This window comes from Protopterus annectens, chromosome 10.part0 (assembly GCF_019279795.1).
Source record: "Protopterus annectens isolate FY-2018-M chromosome 10.part0, PAN1.0, whole genome shotgun sequence".
Taxonomy (NCBI): Eukaryota; Metazoa; Chordata; order Ceratodontiformes; family Protopteridae; genus Protopterus; species Protopterus annectens.
The window spans coordinates 639122332-639140447 of record NC_056744.1 but is presented as its reverse complement, the minus strand read 5'-3'; the positions used below and the strand labels follow the sequence as shown (position 1 = coordinate 639140447).

The 18116-nt window shown below is 42.5% G+C and overlaps 1 protein-coding gene across 1 annotated transcript in view; it reads left to right on the top strand.

Moving 5' to 3' along the window:
* Positions 1-18116, top strand: part of NDC1 (NDC1 transmembrane nucleoporin) — a 2145343-nt gene that overhangs the window by 464109 nt on the left and 1663118 nt on the right. The window contains exon 6 of the mRNA XM_044085460.1: positions 9198-9306. Within this exon, the coding sequence (XP_043941395.1) occupies positions 9198-9306 (109 nt within the window). The remainder of the gene's footprint in view (positions 1-9197; positions 9307-18116) is intronic.

Here is an 18116-nt window from a genome sequence, read left to right as displayed (position 1 = left end):
CTACTTGGACCTCCGTGCATACATTTGCCAAGCATTATAATTTACCTCTATACTCTAGATCCCGAGCAGGGTTTGCCACTGCTGTATTGCAAGGGATCCTAACTACACCATAATTCTTCTTCCTCCTCCCTAGTTTGGCTATGGTATTCTACCCATTTGTTATGACTGCAGATGCATCCTTGAAGGACATAGTACAGTTTTGTACCTACCATAAATGTAGATGTCCGAACAGGATAGCATCTGCAGTCAGGATTACCCACCCTCCTTCCCCTCTGTGGTACTCCTAGGGTATTTACCCTCCTAATAGCTAGCTGGGGGGGAGTCTCTTATGGTGTATTTGTTTGTATATATGTACATACATGCTTATTTTTTGTGTTTGCCTTCTACTATTTTGGAAACATTGGCATTTATCCAAAATTTAGCTTTCCTAGAGGGCAACTGGCATCTGGGGCAAGAAACACTGAGGAAAATGGCGTCGGCTGATGCCTTTATACCCGAAGACCAGCAGAGATGACGCCGGGTGAAGTGCGACATCAGCCGAAGCCGGACCCAGACTTTGGAATCCGGCCGACCGAAGGGCTGCCTGACGACAGGACAACCCATTTGTTATGACTGCAGATGCTATCCTGTTCGGACATCTACATTTATGGTAGGTACAAAACTGTACTATATAGATCGTACCCCAAAGAAGAGAAGATACACAGTTTTTCAGCCAAGTTGGGCAAGTGCCTTTGACTGGCTTTCTATGAGTAGGCACGGAGTGAAATTTGCTTTCTGTTGGACTTGTAACACGGATTTCACAATCTATCACGGGGGCTGACATGATCTGCAAAGACATGCCAACAGTGAGAAACACAGACAGAATTGCAAACATGCAGTTGGAAGATGTATGGTGGATTTCTTTGGACCTCAGAGTTTAACAAGTACAAAGGTGGTTGAGGCAGAGATTGGTTTTGTGTGTCTTCTTGCTAAACACAGCTTATCATTTGCAGCAGGAGAACACATCCTGAAATTTATGAAGAAGTGCGGAGAGGATCAAAATGTTCTCCGTAAAATGACATGTGGAGCCATGAAGGCATCATGCATTGCACGGGATGTTCTGGGGCCTTATTACCAGAGTGATGCTGCAGCAGCCTACCAGAAATCACCATTCTGTGTGTATATGGACCAAAGCACAGACATGGGAGATGACAAACTATTAGTCATCCTTGTTGGTTACCATGATGAAAAGGCAAGCAAAAATGTGATAAGGTTTCTTCATATGCCAGAATGTGTGTTAGGAACTGGACAAGCAATGTTTGATTCTTTAATGTCCACTCTGACAAAATTTAACATTCCAGTTTCCAACATTGTGGGCTTTTCTTCAGACAGTGCTGCCTCAATGATTGGAAAACACAATTCTTTGCTGTCTTGTTTAAAGGAGGCGAAGCCCACAATTATAAACATGGGGTGTTTCTGCCACTTGGCAGATCTCTGCAGTAAGGCTGCTGTAAAAGCACTACATTCACCAGTTGAAGAACTTATATCAGATGTGTACTGCCATTTCAGTTCTAGTGCACAAAGGCAACAAAAACTGCAGGAATTTGCTTTGTTCACAGATACTGACCCCCTCAAGATCATTAGACATGCACCTACTAGATGGCTCAGTCTTGGCAAGGTTATTAACAGAACCCTGGACATGTGGCCAGCTCTAAATTCATATTTTCTGTCTGCAGAGCCAATGTCTGCTAAGATTGACTTAATTTCTAAAAACCTGCAGTCATGAAGTGCATATGATTTTTATGTTCCTTAAGTATGCACTGGAACCCTTACTGGAGTTCAACATACAGCTTCAGAGCCGAGAAAGTCATATACTGACACTGCATATCACTGTGCATAAACTCCTTCAGCAGTACGCTGGCAGAGTCCTCAGACCTGCAGCAGCTGTCAGACTAATCAAACACAGTGATGTGCCAATGTTGACCGACAGTATCTGTGTTCTACCAAATGGTGAACTGTGGATTGGCTATGAAGTCAAGCAGTACATGAACAGCCATGAGGAGGATATTGCTGGCACAGTCATTGAATTTAACTTTTATAAAAAAGTTGCAGCTTTTTATGCTGCAGAAAATGCTTAAATAGTTTCTCATGCAGGATCACTTACTGAAAGATGCTGCATTACTTATTAATCCAGCCAAAAAATTGGACATTTCTTCAGGACTTGTCAGAGATGTTGGCTTCCGTCTGGGTGTGTGTGAAAATGATGTTGAGGCTGAACAACTAATCTATGAGTTCACCCAATATCAGATCGAGGACACGGGGAATCTGACAGGCCCGGTAGATGGGCCCCACTCATGTGTGTCACAGTACTGGGCACACCTTCTGAGGGACCTTTGCACTGAAGGAAAACTGCCACTCTCTAAGCAGCTGATGATGAGCCTACTTTGCTTGCTACACTCTAATGCACAAGCGGAAAGAGCATTTAGTATGGTGCAGAAAGTGAAAACTGAACTGCGTCAGTCTCTTGAGTGTAAAAACACTGAACTCTTTGTTGGCAGTCAAAATGAATGAAGAACTGGATGTCTGTGATATTAAGCTGCCAAAACATGTTTTAGAGGCTGCCAAGAAAGCCACAGCAGCATACAATAAGTCTACATCTGACGTATGATAGGATGCTGTTTAACTTGGTCTAAACTTTGTGTGAATTGCAATATGTCTTTAGAAAATGTAGTAAATGTGATTTTTATTTTTGTAAAGTGCTGATGTTCATCGTGTTTCACTGTTGCAGTCATTACACTTGGGTTATCCTGCTGGCAGGCTACCCGCAGTCGGCCCGAATTCCAAAGTCCTGGTTCGGCGTCTGTTGCTGTCGCCTCTTCCCTGACGTCAGTGCGCCAGGGGTATATAAGATGCAGCCAACGCCATTTTCTTCAGTCTTTCTTGCCGTGCGGTGCCCGAAGCAAAAGCAGTTCGCAAGTGCCGGTCGGCCGACTCCTGAGATTTTCGAAATTGAATTTCAGAACCGAAGTCTTAAATAAAGCTACCCCATTGGGGAAACTTTTTCTTGCTCCAGACTGATGTCAGTAAAAGTTAACAATTGTATTTTTTGTGGGAAGCAAATACCTCATAAGGATTTTCACTCTTACTGTATTCCTTGCCTAGGCCCTGACCACGACGTTGCTAGTTGTCAGTTTTGTGCTAGATTCAACCAACGCACTATTAAGCGTCTGTTTGATTTTGCTTTACATTACTTTGGCCGAAGGTTTAACTACATAATGCCGTCGGAACAACCGATGACCGGAATCCATAAAAAACTCAGACAAAGAAAAGGACAGGCATCCGAGGTCCAAAACCGGCGAAGACTCTTCTAGGCCAGTCGCCGGTTCTCAGTGAGGCGCTTTTGCAGCCCCTGACACCCGCTACCTCAGAGACACAGGCCGCCTCCGACTCCCATGTGGAGACAACTAGGCCTCTGGAAACTCAAGGTATTGGGCCTACGGAAGTCTACATCTGACGTATGATAGGATGCTGTTTAACTTGGTCTAAACTTTGTGTGAATTGCAATATGTCTTTACAAAAATAAAAATCACATTTACTGCATTTTCTAAAGTGCTGTTTCATTTACTTATGGTGTGGTTATGGTATTTCAGATTATCAAATAAAGGTTTTTGGATCTGAGAAGTGTGTGTTATTGAATTTTACAGTTCTACCATGCTCCATGGCGAAGGCACGTTTTGCGCAGTGCGAAAATAGGGTGTTCCACATTTTGACCATTTGTCACACATTGTTAGGGTCTGTGTTCCACATTGGCCTCTTAAGAGGTTGAGACCTATGCCTTAAGCCTTGTTCTCCTCTTTTGGTAAGGACATGGTGTCCTTGCATACTAATCCTTTTATGTCTAAGGTGGTGAATGAGTTGTTCCTTAATCAGTCTATTCATTTGTCCACTTTTTTCCCTTCTCCTGCAATCTGCCAGTGAGAAAGTGTTGCACACATTAAGGTATTAGGAAAACTGACCAGCTCTTTGTTTCCTTTTATCCTACCTCCTTAGGATTAGCTGTATCCAAGCAAACTATTTCTTCTTGGTTCTCAAAAGCCATCTCAACCACTCTCATCTATAAATACATCCAAAAACTTAAACCTTGTACTCCTCCTGCTGACCAGCTACCATCAGAGTACCTGCAAAAAGCAGCCAAAGTAATTTCTTATCCCATTTCCATCCTCATAAATAGAACCATTAAAGAAGGAATAGTTCCAGACATCTGGAAAATCTCCCATATTATCCCCCTACACAAAGGGGGTACCTCTAATGATTATTCCAACTACCGGCCAATAGCTCTGTTATCACCCCTAGCAAAGATTATGGAAAAATGCATTCACCAACAACTTTTAAACCATTTATCTCAACACAACATCATAGCAAACTGTCAGAATTGGCTTTATGCCATCCCATAGCACCACAACTGCCCTATTATCCTTTACAGATGCCATTAATAGAAATCGTAATAACAACAACCTCTCTTCTGCACTCTTTATTGACCTGTCAAAAGCATTTGACATGGTAAACCATACCCTTCTTATCAACATTCTTGAATCCCTTTCCCTTGACTGCCTGGCAATTCAATGGTTCAAGTCTTATCTTACCAATAGGCAACAGGCAGTTCTTTGGGAAAATAATATATCATCCCTTCTACCTGTCACACTCGGTGTCCCTCAGGGCTCTATTCTAGGTCCACTTCTTTTCTCACTGTTTATCAACGACCTCCATGTAGCCATTCCACAAGCCACCTGCATTCAATATGCAGATGATTCTACACTAATATGCTCAGCAAACTCCCAAATGATCTACATTCTCTTACTCAGAATGTTTTCAACATAGTTGAAACATGGTTCATTAAACGTTGCCTCCTGCTCAATGCCAAAAAAACTAAACTCCTTCTCTTCACACCCACCAGCAAATCCTCCCCCATAGAATTCTCTGTCATCTCCAATAATGGCACAAGTATATTTCGATTCTACCACTAAATTGCTAGGAATTACTATTGACAATAACCTTACATTTGACAGCCACATAAATAACACCATCAAAACTGTCAATAGAAAAATAGGCTCCTTATATAGAATTAAACCTTTCCTAACACCAATAGCCAGAACTAAGATTGCACACTCCCATTTAATTTCAACTCTTCTGTATGCCTCACCAATATATACTAATCTAAAGAAAAATAATCTCATCAAACTAGCTAATTCCTATAATAACATTGCCAGATTTGCCTCCGGAAATCCTTTTAGAACTCACCATTGTCTGAATCTAACGCAGCTAGGCTGGCTTGAATTTCAAAACCAATTGAAACTCTCCCAACTCACCATTGCCCACAAGATATTTTATAAACCTAACAGCACCCCATATACTTTCCAATCTCATAATCCCATACAAAAATCTAAATTCTCTTCGCTCTTCCAGCAAACTTCTTGCTAGTATAAGCAAGTCTTACAACATGGCTGGAGTTTCACTGTTTTCCAACTCTGTGGGAAAAAATTGGAACTTACTACCTAATGACCTAACTTTAATTTCTTCACTGCCTCTCTTTAAACAAAACCTCAAAAGACACCTCAAATCAAACTGGCTATGCCCCTGTAGCAACCCTGATTAACCTTCTCCTTCACTACAAATATTTCTTCTCTTGAACCTCTACCTATTTCACATTCTTTGCGGTAGGACTGTAACTGGTTTACAGAATTCAACATACTGATGTAATCTATCCTGCTTAATGCTCTGAAAATCTCTATCCTGTTAATATGCTGATAGTCTACATGTATCTCACTGCATATTGAATTATCCTATACATATGGTCACCTCTACTATTGTAAATGCCTACATTACTCTAATAATACTGCTGTAATTTATTGTATTCTAATTACTTCCTACTTTTTGAATAATCTTCTATTGAAATCCATTCATTTATTATGTATTAATATCGATTTTTAATTTTTAACTGTTTTTTAATTATTTTTTAATTTTTTTAATGTTTTTTTAATTTTTTAATTTTTAAATGTTTAAATTTTTTAATTTTTAAATGTTTAAATTTTTATTTTTGTTTCACTGGAGCTTTTCTCCCCGGGCCTCTACTGAAAATGGAAATATATCCAGTTAGACTAGCCCGGTTAACAAATGTAAAATAAAATAAAAAAAATTATTTTTGTTATTCCTTTCATGGTAGGAGACCTCCATATTCTCTTAAGGCTCATTCTTCTAGGGCTGTGGCATCTTCTAGTGTTGTTTTCCAGGGTTTGGATACTCAGTCTGTTCTTGAGGCAGTTACCTGGACTTCTGTGCATACATTTACCAAGCACTACAAGTTGGATGGAATCTCCAGAGCAAGAGTTAGTTTTGCTAGGGCCATCCTTCGTGGCTTTCTAGAGGGCTCTGTTGGTTCTTCCTCCTCCCATGTTTTTTTCCTGAGCTTTGGCACTCTCCCTAATGTAATGAATACTACAACAGTGAAGTGGAGAACATATTACAGTTGTGTAAAATCTTAACATAATGGTAGATGTCCTCCTCTTCACTGTTGCAGTATTGACTCCCTCCATCCCCTGGTCCATTTCTCTTCTGGATGTACTGATTACCTTTTTTTTTTCCTTGTACTGGCATTCCTACTGGAGCCCTCAGTTCTGAGGATGGTACTTCTGGACATCACGTTTATGCTCTGTGCTATTTAAGGAGTAGACGTGTGACGTATGGTACACTTGAAAGCAATGTAAAGGCATTGGTGTACTGACCAGATGTCAGGTTCCTCCCTTGGCAGGGGATCCCTAATGTAATGAATACTGCAACAGTGAAGAGAAGGGCATCTACTGTTATGGTAAGATTTTACACAAATGCACTTTCTCTGTTAGATGGTGGACATAGTTAAAGAATGCCTTGTGATTATCCTTAGCTAGGTAGGCTATTTTTGCTTCATAATTAGCTTTGGAGGACTTGACAAGATCTCTGATTTCTTTGTTTAAGCTAGAGAGAGATTTCTTCCTCTGCTGAGTCAGTTCCCTCTTGTTCTTGGACATTAGTTTCTCTTGCTGTATAGCCTGTTTACAGTAGGGTCCACCAGGGCTGCTTGTTTTTTCGCCAAGACCTGGTTTTAATCTGATGAGGTAAGCCTGATTCTGTACAACTGCTTAGGTGGTTATAAAGGGCATTGGTGTACACCTCTGCATAGGAGTCCATGTTTTCTGCATTCACAGGGGCTTTGAAACTTCTTATACCATCACTTAGGCAGTAATTTGTCTTTGAAAAATTCTTACAGTTTGGGCTTGATGGAGTATCTGCTCTTATAATTACATTGAGCGAGACTGATTTATGGTCCTGTCTTACCAGGGAGGACATCACACTGGAGGGGGGGGTGCAATGCTCTCCCATGTTAATGAGTACTATGTCCAGGACATTTGAGCCTCTTGTGGGTGTGCTAACTAGATGTTCCGAAGCATTTGTATTGGCAAAGTCCACGAACCTCTAAGCCAGCATGTTTGTGGTCAGCTGTGTTTCCCAGTCATTGGTAGGATTATTAAAATCACTCATGAATAAGGTGTTGGGCTGTATGGCAAGTGACTCCAGTAAGTCCAGATATGCAGTATGCTTTTCTTGTTTCATGGTGGGGGGACCTGTAATTAGGTATGATGTGGCCAGGGACTTTGCCTATAGTTAATTGAGCATGGAGTAGCTCTAGGGAGTCATACTGTTTGACCAGTCTCAAGGTGTACTTATCCTTAATGAAGATGGACTCACCACCTCCTTTGATTCTTTCACGCTGAGTTTATGGTCCGAATGTATTAAAGACGTAGCCTTGCATGACTGGAGTGCTTTCCGCACCTTTGAACCATGCCTCTGTGACTGCACAGATGTCAGCATCTTCCAAAATGAGGAGCGTTTCCAGGAAGTGCAGTTTCTTGTTTAGACTCCTTGCATTTAGCAGCAGTACCTTGAGTTTATCTAAAGAGGATTTTGTTGTGTTGGGAGTTTGGTTATTTTACACTGCCTACAAAACGCACAATAGGGATGGTTAATGGCTTTTGCCAGTATCTGGCAGCCTAGAGGAGACAAGTGCTAACCATATCTGGCAAAGCAGCGTGGCCTTTCGACCATGTCTTCCCAGGCTGACGCATATTGGATTCCCTTGGACTGACACCAGATGCTAAGCCAACTGCTAGTCAATCATTTTTTGTTTGTATTGTGGCATCATCCTTGGCGAAGGTAGAATACTGCTTAAGGCTAGGCTTATACCTGCCTGTGACACAGTCTGAGAGCTCAGTCACCTCTCTTCATGTAGTCCAGTGAGGTACATCTCAAGTCTTTCACCCCCACATGGACTATGAAGAAGTCGTACTTGTGGATGAGTGACTTGATGGATCCTGGCAACTGACATGCAGCTAACCATAACCTGCTCCATATCCAGGCTGGTGAGGGGAGCATCCGTGTGTCTCACAATGGAGTCACCTATGACCAATTCATTTGGTTTTGTGGTGGTGTGTCTTCTGGGCTTATTTGTTGAGGCACTGGTATGTGTGTTCTTATGTGTTATGGTTGTTTTCTGCATTGTCATGTGTGCAAGTGGTTTCTGTTTTGGAGGCCTCTGATCTATTGGTAAGTTACTAGTGAGCACCTCCACATATGTGGATTTGTGTGTTGTCTTGTAGTGTGAGAAGTGTGTGTGCTGACAATCTATTTGGCATCCGATTTCTCCTTCTGTATCACTGTTAACTTAAGAGTTACTCATATGTGATTCTCCTTACAGGTTTTTGAATTGACTTTAAGGAAGTTTTGTTTAAGTTTTCATATGTGCACAATTTTACCAAATGTGTGATTGCCAGCAGTTGTATGGTAGCTGAGTGTTGGATTTGGATTTTTCCCAGATAACCCAACAATATGTTGGATAGGAGAGCTCCTTGTTTTTGAAAGACAAATTCTTTGTGTGACTTAGATATTTGGTTTTCTTTGCTTACCGATTGACTTCCAGGTTTACACATATATTTCGCGTGCTGTGGGATTGAAGACGCATGTGTTACTGTATTTATTGCTTACATTAATGTCTTTGTTAGCTTTTAGAATGGTGACATTAAGAGGTTGTACATTACATTTAGTTTGGTGCTTGTTGTTACTGGTGATGTAGATTTGAAATTTTAAAATATTGTTTCTGTATATTAAGTGCAACTATTTTAACTTTTTAGCAGTATAAATACCTACGCTTCAAGGCAGCCTTACCTTTGCTAATTAAGCACAGTGCAGCACAGTCCTTCCATTCAGTCAAGTACTTCTACATGATTTACTTCTTTTTAGGTAAGAATCATTTTTTTGAATGTTTGTAGTAGATTAATCTAAGTTTTTAAAATGTTGACTTGTGTCATTGGACAATGTTTTTCTCTTCTGTTAAAGAACCATATATGCATATAGAAGGTATTAGTGCTGTGATGTAACACCTTAAACATGGGAAATAATCAGCCGAGGTTATTCATTCTTCTGGTCAGACTTCCAGAGTGTTTGCAGGCAATCTCCTATGAAATGAGTTTCTTCTCTGATCCAGGTGTTGGTCTGACATATGGCTTAAAAAAAAAGAAGCAGTTTTCACCTTTCCTCAATTCTTGTTTGCTGCAAGAAAAAAATTGGTTATCAGACTTTGCCTTTCATCGCTTCTGAGCAGCTTCCAGTAAATAAGTACCCAGGTGGAGAACATTTTTAGTCTGATTTTTAGCACTTATTGATTGCTGTTTAAAGTGTTTAACGTTTGGAAGAGAAAGGTCTAGAAATTCCAAGGTCGGTAACAATCTTGGAAAAGTGTGCATGCTAAAGACAAGATTCCTACAAAAGACTCTCATTTTTATTGCATTTTTTATTTAATGGAAAAGCACCAGAGGTGGTCTTGTAATGTAAGGACCATCTTAAGGGGGGGTATGGATAGCTCAGCAGGCAGGGCTAAACATTTTACAGTTCACTTTGGATTAGAAAAAGTCTGAGGCCTTTGCTCAGGTGAGGCATATCCACATAGAGCCTTCCATCAGTGCCCTGTAAATGATACAGCCCATGTAGATGGCGCTGCTTAACAAAATCTTATTTAAGAACTCGACAGATGAGGCTTTAGAGACCTTACTATTCTTGCAGATACCTGTGAATGATGGGCTTAGTGAATTTCCATTTTGAATCCTGGTTCTGTTACTTTGGTGTGACAGAATCTCATCTGTCCTTACCCTTTCGATGCAGATGCCAAGACTGGGCTATCTGTCACTACTGAGACCTTGAAGGAAGGGGTTTATATTATTTGAACGAAGTTTTATAACTTCGAATACCATATGATCGACACCATATGGTCGAAGTAATAAAACTTCGAATAGTTAAAAATAAATAAAATAAAAGAATAAACCCTAAAACAAAAAAGTAACCTAACGGGTTAAAGCGGGGGGGGGGGAGCCCCCCTGCACCCACCCCCCACTATTTAAATATACAAACTCCCGAGACCGCACTATAATGTGGTAAAGGGAAGACTTCCCTTTACTGCACTGTAGTACGATCTTGGAGTTGGTATATTTAAAGAGCCTTAACCCGTTAGGTTACACTTTTTTTTTTTTTTTTTTTTTTTTTTTTTTTAACTAGGAAAGGAAAAGGGCAACAAGCTCCAAATTTTTGCACAGACTCAAATTCTGTGGACCTCAGCCCTAGTTCTCAGGGGAAAAAAATGCACTTGAGCCCATTCCTGCTAGAGGACCTCCTAGCTTGAAGTGAACTAGTAAGTACCTGGTGTTGATCATATGGTATTCGAAGTTATAAAACTTTGTTCATATAATATAGACCCGAAGGAAGTCACTGAAATATCTATGCTAGATAGTATTTACCACGCTGAAGGAAATGCAACCCTTTAGAATTTTAATTGGACTTCATGAAACGTGAGACAGTAAAGACTTTGCAATTCATAAAGAGAGCAATTCACTAGACTCTTGCAATTCATAAAGACAGCAATTTACTAGGTTTGATAAGCTCTGTAGATTCTACTGTAAAGATTTAGTGGTATCTATTGGCAAAATAGGCCTGACATCTGAGGCCCAGGCATCTGCCCATAGTCCGTTACCACAGTTTGCTTTTGACTGTAAAATGTTTGTGAAACAATGCTTTGCAACTTAGCAAATAATACATTTACTGATACCACAACCCTGTCCCAGGTGCACCTCTCCTTTCTTTTCTGTCCAACAATAGAAAGGAACTCCCTTTATCAGATTGGTCAGGCTCTACGTTTGAAGGGGAGGAACTGCCCTTTTCTTCCCTGATATTCTTTTCCATGGAATATGATACCAGTGATGAAAAACTCATTTCTTTGTTTCCTTTCTGAGGATGAGTGACTTGCTAACACCTCAACTGTCTTGTGGGAGCATTTTAAATAAGGCTGTAAGGAGTTGTTGGAATCATAAAATTAAGACCTTTTAGGCATGTAGGAACCTAACCCCCTAGCAATCTCCAGTGTTTTTCAGGTGTATGAGTATGCCTTTGTGTCAGCATTCCTGGATCCTGATTCTCAGCAGCTTGCCGTTTAAAAAACGTGGTAGGTCAAGCCTTTTAGTACTTGTACAAAAACTAGCCCAACTGATCATTCATTTATCTCACTGGTAGCTGCAAGATGATCAAAGCGGACACCATGCCTGAGATTGCCCCTAAATAGAGAGCTGCATCCTGTACTGCTTTAAAAAAATGGTGAACACTTCTGGTTACCTCTTTCTTTCAAGCCAAAATTGTCAGATGCATGTCAGACTAGAGCAAAATTATTAAATAAGTAGAAAATGCGATCTTAAAATTCCAGATAATCTTTAAACAGAAGTCTGCTGAGTATATTTTGCTATTTTTAAATCGGGTTGGCACACATTAAATGTTCTTGCAGTAGAACTGCAAATAAGAAGACATGTCTGGTTCTGACTGCATCCAGGGCCATTTTTGATGTGCCCTTAGACTAGGATATGGGATTTGGCCTTCTATCACAGGAGAATATTTAAAATGTTAGAGAAGAATAATAAAACCACTGCAGTCAGTAAGTCATGTATCTTACTGACCCATTCCTTGGTACAGCAGTACCTGTCTGGTTATACAGTAGCTGTTTTATAGAAAGCACACTAAAACAGACTAATTTTAAGCAGAGGAAAACAGTCTAGAAACAATAAGTTTTGGATAAAAGCAAGCAGGAAGATGTGTGGGGGAGGGGATGTGTCTTAGTATTCTGCCTGCTTTCATTAATTGCATTTATTTGACTAGTATTGGCCTCTGCACCCCATCTTGGAATACATTATGTTTGGGCAAAATAGTTTTCTATAGCATCAAAGGACCATAACAGTTTCTGTCCTTCCATGTTCCTGCTGCTGGCTTTCTGTAGTGAGTACACTATCTTTTGTTATATTAGCAGAAGTGAAATGTGGCCCAGACTGAAGTGAACCCCAACCAGGAGCTTTTTAATCTATTGCTATCTTGAGGCTTCACTCTTTCTTAACTTGAAGAAATTTTGTCAGGGGTTGCCAGTGCAAGAAAATGGAATCCTTTATATACCCATGGACAAAGTTGCTGAAATGCATGTACCTACCTCTCTTCAGTTTTGATTTCTGTTGTGCTGGTGATATTCTACGAAGTGTAATGCTTGGGACCAAGTCTGTAACTGTATGGAATGTTTTAAGTCTGTTGTGATTTGGTTCATCCTTTGCTGATAGAATTTCAACACTGACTCTCTGTTGCCATGGCACCAATAATGCGACTCCATACTTAGGTTCATAGATTAGTACTAAGCTAATTGCCCTTGCGAGCCATTTTAAGCCTAGCCAATTGTCCCTTGTGAGACTCAAACTCTGAACCTTGTGTTTGCAAGGCAAACACCTTAACTATTAGGCCACCCTCCCAACCTAAACAGTCCCTGCAAGGCTCAAACCCAGGAGCCTGCACACCATAGGCAATGTGATTTTCCACTAAGCCACCCCAGATATCATCTCCTCCTATTCCTGTAATAGCTTCATTTCCAGTTCTTGTTAGCTACTTATTGCACTTTTTGCACTTGCATGATCCCTGATGGCTCCAGGTTTCATTGAGCTGGTACAGTGTATTTTTTGGCCTCCATTTTGGAGAAAAATGTTCTTCATTTCTTTAAACTGGCTTATTGCAGTCTTGGAAGAGTTTTCAAAACTTAGTGAGACCTTTCCTTACTTTTTAATTGTTTTAATGTGGCGGTGTTCTCCCCATTTGTTAGTTGAGCCCTCTTACTTCTGGTGCGTTAGTGATTCTTAGATTAGTATTCTACATTGGTTGAATGTGCTTTTTCAATGGGTCATTGATAAACAGTTTACTGTTAAACTCCTCTAAAGCAAAAACAATGCTTGTTTCCATATAGTAAGTGTAACTATTATAATGCACTAGGCAAAAGCTCACTTCTATGTCCAGGCCTCTAAAAATCCTTGATAATCTTAACACTTCTGAAAATTTCACTTCATTCATATACCTAGGGATTTGTTTGGACTCCTCCTTGAATTTCTATCTCCACCTGGAGTATATACACACCCACACTTCAACTATGTCCTGTTCTGGAATAATAGAATCTCTACTTTTCTAACTAGACCCTTAAGAAATGCCATAGGGGAAAAGTATCTTACTGGCTGAGCTATAATATCTTATCCCTCTAACTGCTGCAGCCACTAAAAGAAATGTGTCCAACATTCAATTCATCTCAAACGCCCTTTGCAGGTTTATCAGTCTCTCCCAAAGAAATAAACACGACTGCAGAACCATTGAAAAAGTTAACTGGCTACCTGTGGTAGACTTTCTACTTGGCCTTCAACTATATAAACTTATCAAGAATGACACCTCCCCCCACTAACCTCCAGACTATACAAAGATGAACCAGCATGCAGCCTTAGAAATCTTAACCACTCATGTCCTTTCCACCAAACCCCACAAGCTAGCCTTCACTGCACAGATCATCCTTTTTCAGTCCTTACCTCTTACCCCATTTTCTCATCAGAAATAAAAGCAAATTTCAAGACTCTAGGAAGATGCAGCTGCTCTCTCTCTGGTCATATAACTTAACCTCTTTTATACCCTTTTTTCTATGTACTTTGCACGGACTCTTTCGATTATGATGCTTTCAGCATGCCAGCTCTGATTTTCACTGTGTGTATAATGCATGTGTATGTTATGATTTGCCAGTCATTCTGTATATATTATTTATCTATAGCTTTTATATAGTTTAGCCAACTCTGTTATTTATTTTTTGTGTAATATATGCATATATTGCATTTTGTCATTCACTTTGTATATAATGTCATTTAACCTCTTGTTTGCCTTAGGCTGAGACTGAAATAAGTCCAGTGGGATCCGAGCTGTACCCCCAGTTAACAAATTCAGAATAAATAAAATGTTACTCTAGAAGTAACAACTTTGAGGTGATGTTGCACCACATCAGAAGAATACGAGACTGTTCTTGATTTTTGTCCCGCTTAGTTGAAGGAGGATTCATATTTATTTGTTGTCTGTCTTTGCAAGTGTTTAGTGTAAGTCCATATAATAGAAAACTAATAGAAAACTTTTTTTTTTTTTTTGGAATAGGAAGCAAGCCCTCCTGCAACACCTTTTTGGAGGAGACCCCATTCCCTAGCTTATATGAACTCCATGCTTACACAGCAATGTGAAAAGGGCAACCTCAATGATCACTGAAAGTGTTTTTCAGCAGTCTTTATTTGCACTATGAGTACACACAAAGATTGTTCCTGGTGAACCAACTGGCTCCTGGTTAAAAATTATAGATAAGCCTGGATTTCATAAATGCTTGTCTTTCGGGCCAGAATTACACATCAGAACAGCCGTGCCAAATGTGTTTTGCTTGAGGGATGCTCATGTTGATTAGAACTGCCCCATCTGTGCCAAATTTGACACATGTATTCATATAGATAGGAGAAACAAACTGGCTGTGTAATGGTTACTGAAACACTGTGATTATTTGAAAAGCACTTGTCTTATAAATCTTAATGTAGTAAATAGAGGGAAAAAAAAACATGTTGGAGAAGTCTAAACCTTTTAACCATAAGGACCATTTGGAGTAGTTTTTGTCATACTCCTTTGTTTCACATAGGGAGGAAAGGAAGTTTTCAGTGTACCCAGGATCATTAAAAATCTCTGCACTAGTAGTCAAGGAAATTACTGTTTTGGGACTAACTTTGGGTGCTTCTCACAGGGAGAGTACTACTACCTTAACTGAAATGGCTCTTAATGTTCCACCTTCTGCAAAATTGCTTTCATCTGAAGTAGTTACTTCATTTGTTCTGCAACCTGTGGGTCTCGGATCCGACCGGCAGCTTTCCAAGCTTCAAGATCCAAGCTCCTAGCTCCTCCCCTCTACCCACAATCCCCTGTCACCACCACACTACCTCAGATCGTTTTTGCCGTGGCTTGAATAACAAGCATCTTGAGAAGAGCTCCTGAGCTTAGACAGGGAAGTGAATAATTTTCTTTCAGAAATTTTTCTTAAAACTTTAAAACTTAAAAGGAGAGTATTGTGAGTGTTTCTCTGCCCTTTTTTGTTTTCGGGATTGCGTTTTCTTTTTTCAAACCCTTCCCCTAGGTGTTTGGGCGTGTAAGTGTGTGTGTCAGAAAAATGGCCGAAGGCCATAAAGCTATTTTTTTTCAAAGTGCACTGGGTGTGGCCATAAGCTTTCTCCAGCTGATGGCCACACTTAGTGCGTTATATGCCTGGGGGTTGCCCATTTGTCTTCAGACTGCCAGGTTTGCGCAGCCTTCAACCCCTGGGCTGTGAGGGACAGAAGGAACAGGTTTATTCTGGCGGGATTGCTTCCCCCGGAGGAGGCCTCTTCCTCCTCTCCCTCCAAGGTGCAGGCTACCCAGGTAGCTTCGACACCCCTGATTCCCTCGACTCAGGCTGGGACTCAACCTCCCACTATTGCCTTGAGTACGAAGGAAGTTCAGTCTTCTCCTTCTAGGGATAAGCACAGGGAGAAGCACAGACACAAGAGTTGAGCCGAGCCTCATCCCTCGGCTCCACCTTCAAAAATTGTTAAATCACCTCCGAGGGTGTCCGGACCTTCTCCTTCTCAGCTCCGATCTCCTTCCTTCTCACCGGAGCCGGAGGAGGAGCTCCTATCACCCTCGAGGTCGTTGAGGCGGCCCTCCAGACCCGCTTCTACGACCTCCTCTAGATCTACTAGGTCTCTCCCCGACGCCGACATGGATAGGATGATGCGTCAGTTTTTGCAGACCCAAATGCAGATGGGGGTGCTCCTGCCCCCCCCTCCACAGGGGGGAGTGCTCCTGCCCCCCCCCTCCACAGGGGGGAGTGCAGCTTCAATATTTCCCCCGATTTCTCCTTCTTCAACCCGGATTCAGGTTTTGGAGTCTTCGGATCCAGGCCCTTTCGGAGCCGGGGTTTTGTCGGCGCCGGTGGCCCAAGCCTTCTCGACGCCGACCATACCCTCGAGTATCTCGGATCCGAGCTCTCGGGGCCGTGGGCTGGGTGTTGGATCTGTGGGAGCGGGTGCATCTTCGGCGCCGCCTATGTCGGAGAGCACCTCCCTTTCGGATCCGATGGCTTCGGCTCCGACCCAGATCCCTATCTCGGAGCCGAGGAGACTGCTTTCGGGACTGGAAGAGAGTAGTTCTCCCTCAGCGTTCGAGGTAGTGGAGAGGGTACTGTCGAGGTCTTCCAGGTCCCCGACTCGGGCTTTGGATTCCTCCGCCCCCCCCCCCCACTGCATACGGGCCTAACTTCCATCATCCTTCCATCGGGACAGCCTGCTCAGACCCTCCAGTTGGTTCCCTCGGAGGAACAAGAGGCCGTTGACGAGCCCTCTTCTGATAGTCCCACAGAGGAGGTGCCTCGTAAACGGACGTGTAAAAGGAGGCACATGGACTCCCCCGAGTCCGTCACCACAGATACGGACTTAGAGGAAAGGGAAGGTTCCCCAAGGTCACCCCCCGAGGATGTCTCCTTTGGAGACATCATGGAAATGTTGCGTATTGGGGGGGGTGGTCTGCCCAAAAACCTTCCTCGGATGAGTCCGTATTTCTGGAGGCATTTGAAGCGGGCCCATCTACCTCCTGGGTGTCCCCACCGGCAGATCCCCTGGTAGATCTCCTGACTATCAGGGCTTGGCAGGAACCTGACACCGTGGAGCCTATCCCACGTCGACCGGATAAAATCCTTAGCCCCCCTTCAGACAGGCAGGCTTGGGCCAAAGGGTCTCCAGTTGATGCCATGTTGGTGGCTGCTGCCACTAAAAGAGAACTCTCCCAGGAGAGCTCCACGGTACACCCGCCGGACAAGGAGTCCCGGGCGCTGGACCGTATAGGGAAGCGGACCTTTGCTTCAGCAACCTTCTCCGTGAGGGCGCTGAATTATATGGCTCATATCAGGCTGCAACGGGATTTGATCAAGGAATACACTGCAGCTCCTCCTGAGTCAATGTCGGTCGAGGGCAAAACCGTATTCTCGACACGCATGGCCACTCTCAAGTCCATTTCAAATACGTCCATGCGGCTACTGTCTTATGCTACGGAGGGAGCCGCAAGGGCCAGCGGAGCAGGTGTTGTCTAGAGACGCCATGCCTGGCTCCGTCTTTGTAATTTCACGGAACCTTTCAAGGCGTCTTTCGCGAACGCACCCTTTGACGGTTCTTCGCTTTTTGGCAAGACCGTACCCGATGCACTAGTCCAAAGCGAAAAGGACGGGAAGACGCTGTCTGCCGTCGGAGTCCGCTTCTCGAGCCCCCCAACGTTCCTTCTCAAGGAATCAGAGGGGGCAAAAGAAGCTGTGGTTCCGCAAGTCTCAGCAATCCTATCCAGCTTCGGACTCCGCGCCCTCCAGAGGTAGAGGAGGGGCAGGGTGGACGCCGGCCCAGAGGCAGAGGGGGACCGCATAACTTCGGGTCTAGGGAGCCTTTTTCCGAGAGACCCGCGCAACAGCCCCAAGGGCTTACCCGACTGTCCAGCTCTGGAGACAGTCAGGGGGCGTTTAACGAAGCACCTGTCAATGTGGGAGTCCATCACGAATGATCGATGGGTGCTCCAAATTATATCCAGAGGCTACAAAATTCCCTTCCCATTTCGTCCTCCCTCAGGTGGTCGCCTCC